Raw genomic sequence first — 2,916 nt, 5'->3', positions numbered from 1 at the left:
TTTAATTTATGTTATTATTTTACATTTTCATGAATGTACCTGCCACTAAATTATAGACTTCCTGAAATATGAAAATGTATTATCCTTCTCTACATACTTTACAATCCTGATCAAACTTCAGGTCACTTACATCATTTAAAGCCAGTATTTGTTGAGTGAATGAACTAATGAAATCTAATGACCACAAATGAATGAAGTGACAAAACCTTTTGAAAATTTAAATGATAGGAGAGAACAACACACTGTAACAAAAACAAAATGAAGAATCATGAGGAAAGTACAGGAGACTACTATCTACTCTACTTCTAGTGACCAGGCAATTCTACATCAGACTTATGAGAAGGAATGTATTAGAGATTTTCTGTGGGAATAGAAAGGATATATTTTTTTCATTGAAGAAAAATCTATCTTCTCCCCTTCCCACCTCTACCCTCCTCTCCATTGGGAAGAGAGAAAATAAAAAGAAAATCCTTAAAAACAAAATACAGCAAAGCAAAACAAATCCCTCCACTGACCATGTATGTCTGATTCTAAGAAAAAGAACTTTGAAAGATTTAAGAACTCCAATCAATAAATTGGCCAGTCATAATTCCATAGAATTAAATAAATCCATGGATCCCTTTATAATATAGTTCAACTTCCAACTCATAATCATGATGTTTTATAATTCTTCCAATTAATATCACTCTATTCATATATTACTTTGTATATTTAGTGCTTACTTATTTATATGTGTTGAATATATATATATACACATATATATATTCCACCCTGAGTAGCACATAAATTCCTCATTGTTATGAACTGCTTTCTGTTTCTATATATACCTAGCAAATATGAGGAACTTAAATATTATTTGAACTGAAATGAATTTTATAAATGAATAAATAAATATTTTGGTTGGTGATAGAAAACCAATAAAATACTTTATGAAATATTTATCTATAAATTCAAATTTTACTTGAAAAAATAGAATGAAAAATTTAAAGATTAATAGGATATACAGAAACCATTTTTACAAAAACTTAATGGAGATTCAGAGCAAAAATATGTAAAAGTTTAACAATAACAGTCAAAAGAGCAATAAATGTCAAACAGGTTAGCAAAGCATATGATATTTGTCATCTCTTAAAAGGCTGATTTCTTCTTCACATATAAATAAGGTCCTTTTTAAAAGAGTTTATAGAGATTCTAATCTAGCAGAAACACGAAGACCCTAGGCCATGACTCTTTAGATACACATTAAATATATATATTAAGCAAACAATAAAATTCACATTTTCAAGGACTTCAAAGCCAAGATCTTTATAACCATTACATGTACAATATACAAAGTAAAAATACTTTAATAATTCAAAAAGCGATTGACAGGCTTCCTTGTAGAAGTGGATAGGGAACTGTTTTTTAATTGCACAAATGACTTTTTACTAGAGTTAATGCATTTAGGATCTACAAGAAAACATTCTATGCTGGATTTGGTGATGAGGAGTTAGCAAAAATTTGAAAATACTTCCTCTTTTTAAAATGTCAACAATCAGCCTTTTCTAGAAATTTCTCTTCATTAATTTTCTGACTCAGAAATATTCTCAATCTAGCCTTGCCTTTATGTCTCTGTTTCTTTCAAAAAGTTTCATTAGCTTCCTTCTGTCAGATAATAATTATGTGAAGTATGTATCTGCCTTCAGATTTCCTTTCTATATTATCTACATCGTTCAATGAAGACTTCATGCATACTTATTGCTAAAGTTATGCTTTTTTTTCTGTAGCCAACATTTAAATCTATATTCTTAATCTCTCCCATCTCTGGACTCATGTTTCCAAATCTGTATTTAAAATTCCCATTTGGATGTCTCCAGGAATTCAAAATCAACATGCTCAAAATTAAACTCATTCCCTCTCCTTAAAACAACCTATTTTTTCCAGATATTCTTACTATGGAAATTAGACATTCTTATTTTCTCAAATCACTTAAGATATTTTCCTGAATCTCACTAGCTGGCTATACACTTTTCTCATTGCCAGCTTCATCTCTTTATTTCTTAGTGTATAGATGAGTGGATTCAGAAAGGGAGTCAAAACTACATCAAAGATAGCTAGAAATTTGTCAAGATATGATGTGTTAAATGGCCATGCATAGAAAAAGAAAATTGGAAAAAAGAATAAAATTACCACAATGATATGAGCTGAAAGTGTAGAGAAAGCCTTAGAGGAACCAGTTGATGAATATTTTTGAACAGTGGCTAAGAGGAAAATATAGGAGATGATCAAAATGAGAAAAACACCTAATGACATAAAACCACTATTGGCAATGATCATGAACTGAAGTAAATATGTATCAGTACAGGCAAGTTTGATAAATTTAGGGAGATCACAGTAAAAACTATCTAGCTCATTAGGGCCACAGAAGGGCAAATTAATTACAAAAGCCATTTGGACCACAGAGTGGATGAAGCCAATGACCCAAGCAGCAGCCAGAAACAAAATGCATGTTCTTGGACCCATAATAATCACATAATGGAGAGGTTTACATATGGCAACATATCTGTCAAAGGCCATAGCTATGAGTAGTACCATCTCAACACCACCAATCAGGTGAATGAAGAACATCTGAGTGATGCATCCAGAGAATGAAATGACTTTGTGCTTTCTGAAAAGGTCACATATCATCTTAGGAGACGTGACAGAGGAAATCCCCAGGTCAATGAAGGAAAGGTTGGCCAGCAGAAAGTACATGGGGGAGTGTAAGTGAGGATCAGAAGTCACTGTAAGCATAATGATGGAGTTTCCCAGCATGCTTGCCAAGTAGAACACAGAGGAAAACACAAAGAGTAAAAGCTGAATATCCCAAGAATTGGTGAGTCCCAGGAATACAAACTCAGACACCACAGTATGATTCACTCTTTCCATTGACTCAGT

The 2,916-nt window shown here is 32.0% G+C and overlaps 1 protein-coding gene across 1 annotated transcript; it reads right to left on the bottom strand.

The window, feature by feature from the left end:
• Positions 1 to 1,968: 1,968 nt before the first annotated feature.
• LOC100618060 (olfactory receptor 4F6-like) lies at positions 1,969 to 2,916 on the bottom strand. The gene has a single exon (XM_007479721.3). It carries the CDS (start codon positions 2,905 to 2,907, stop codon positions 1,969 to 1,971), a length of 939 nt encoding a protein of 312 aa, XP_007479783.2. The 5' UTR covers positions 2,908 to 2,916.

Source organism: Monodelphis domestica, chromosome 1 (assembly GCF_027887165.1).
Source record: "Monodelphis domestica isolate mMonDom1 chromosome 1, mMonDom1.pri, whole genome shotgun sequence".
Classification (NCBI taxonomy): Eukaryota; Metazoa; Chordata; class Mammalia; order Didelphimorphia; family Didelphidae; genus Monodelphis; species Monodelphis domestica.
This window is presented reverse-complemented; position numbering and strand designations above follow the sequence as displayed.

What these genes read in the sequence shown, in the direction of transcription:
- LOC100618060 (XM_007479721.3), bottom strand. Translation starts at nt 2,907, where the DNA reads ATGGAAAGAGTGAATCATACTGTGGTGTCTGAGTTTGTATTCCTGGGA.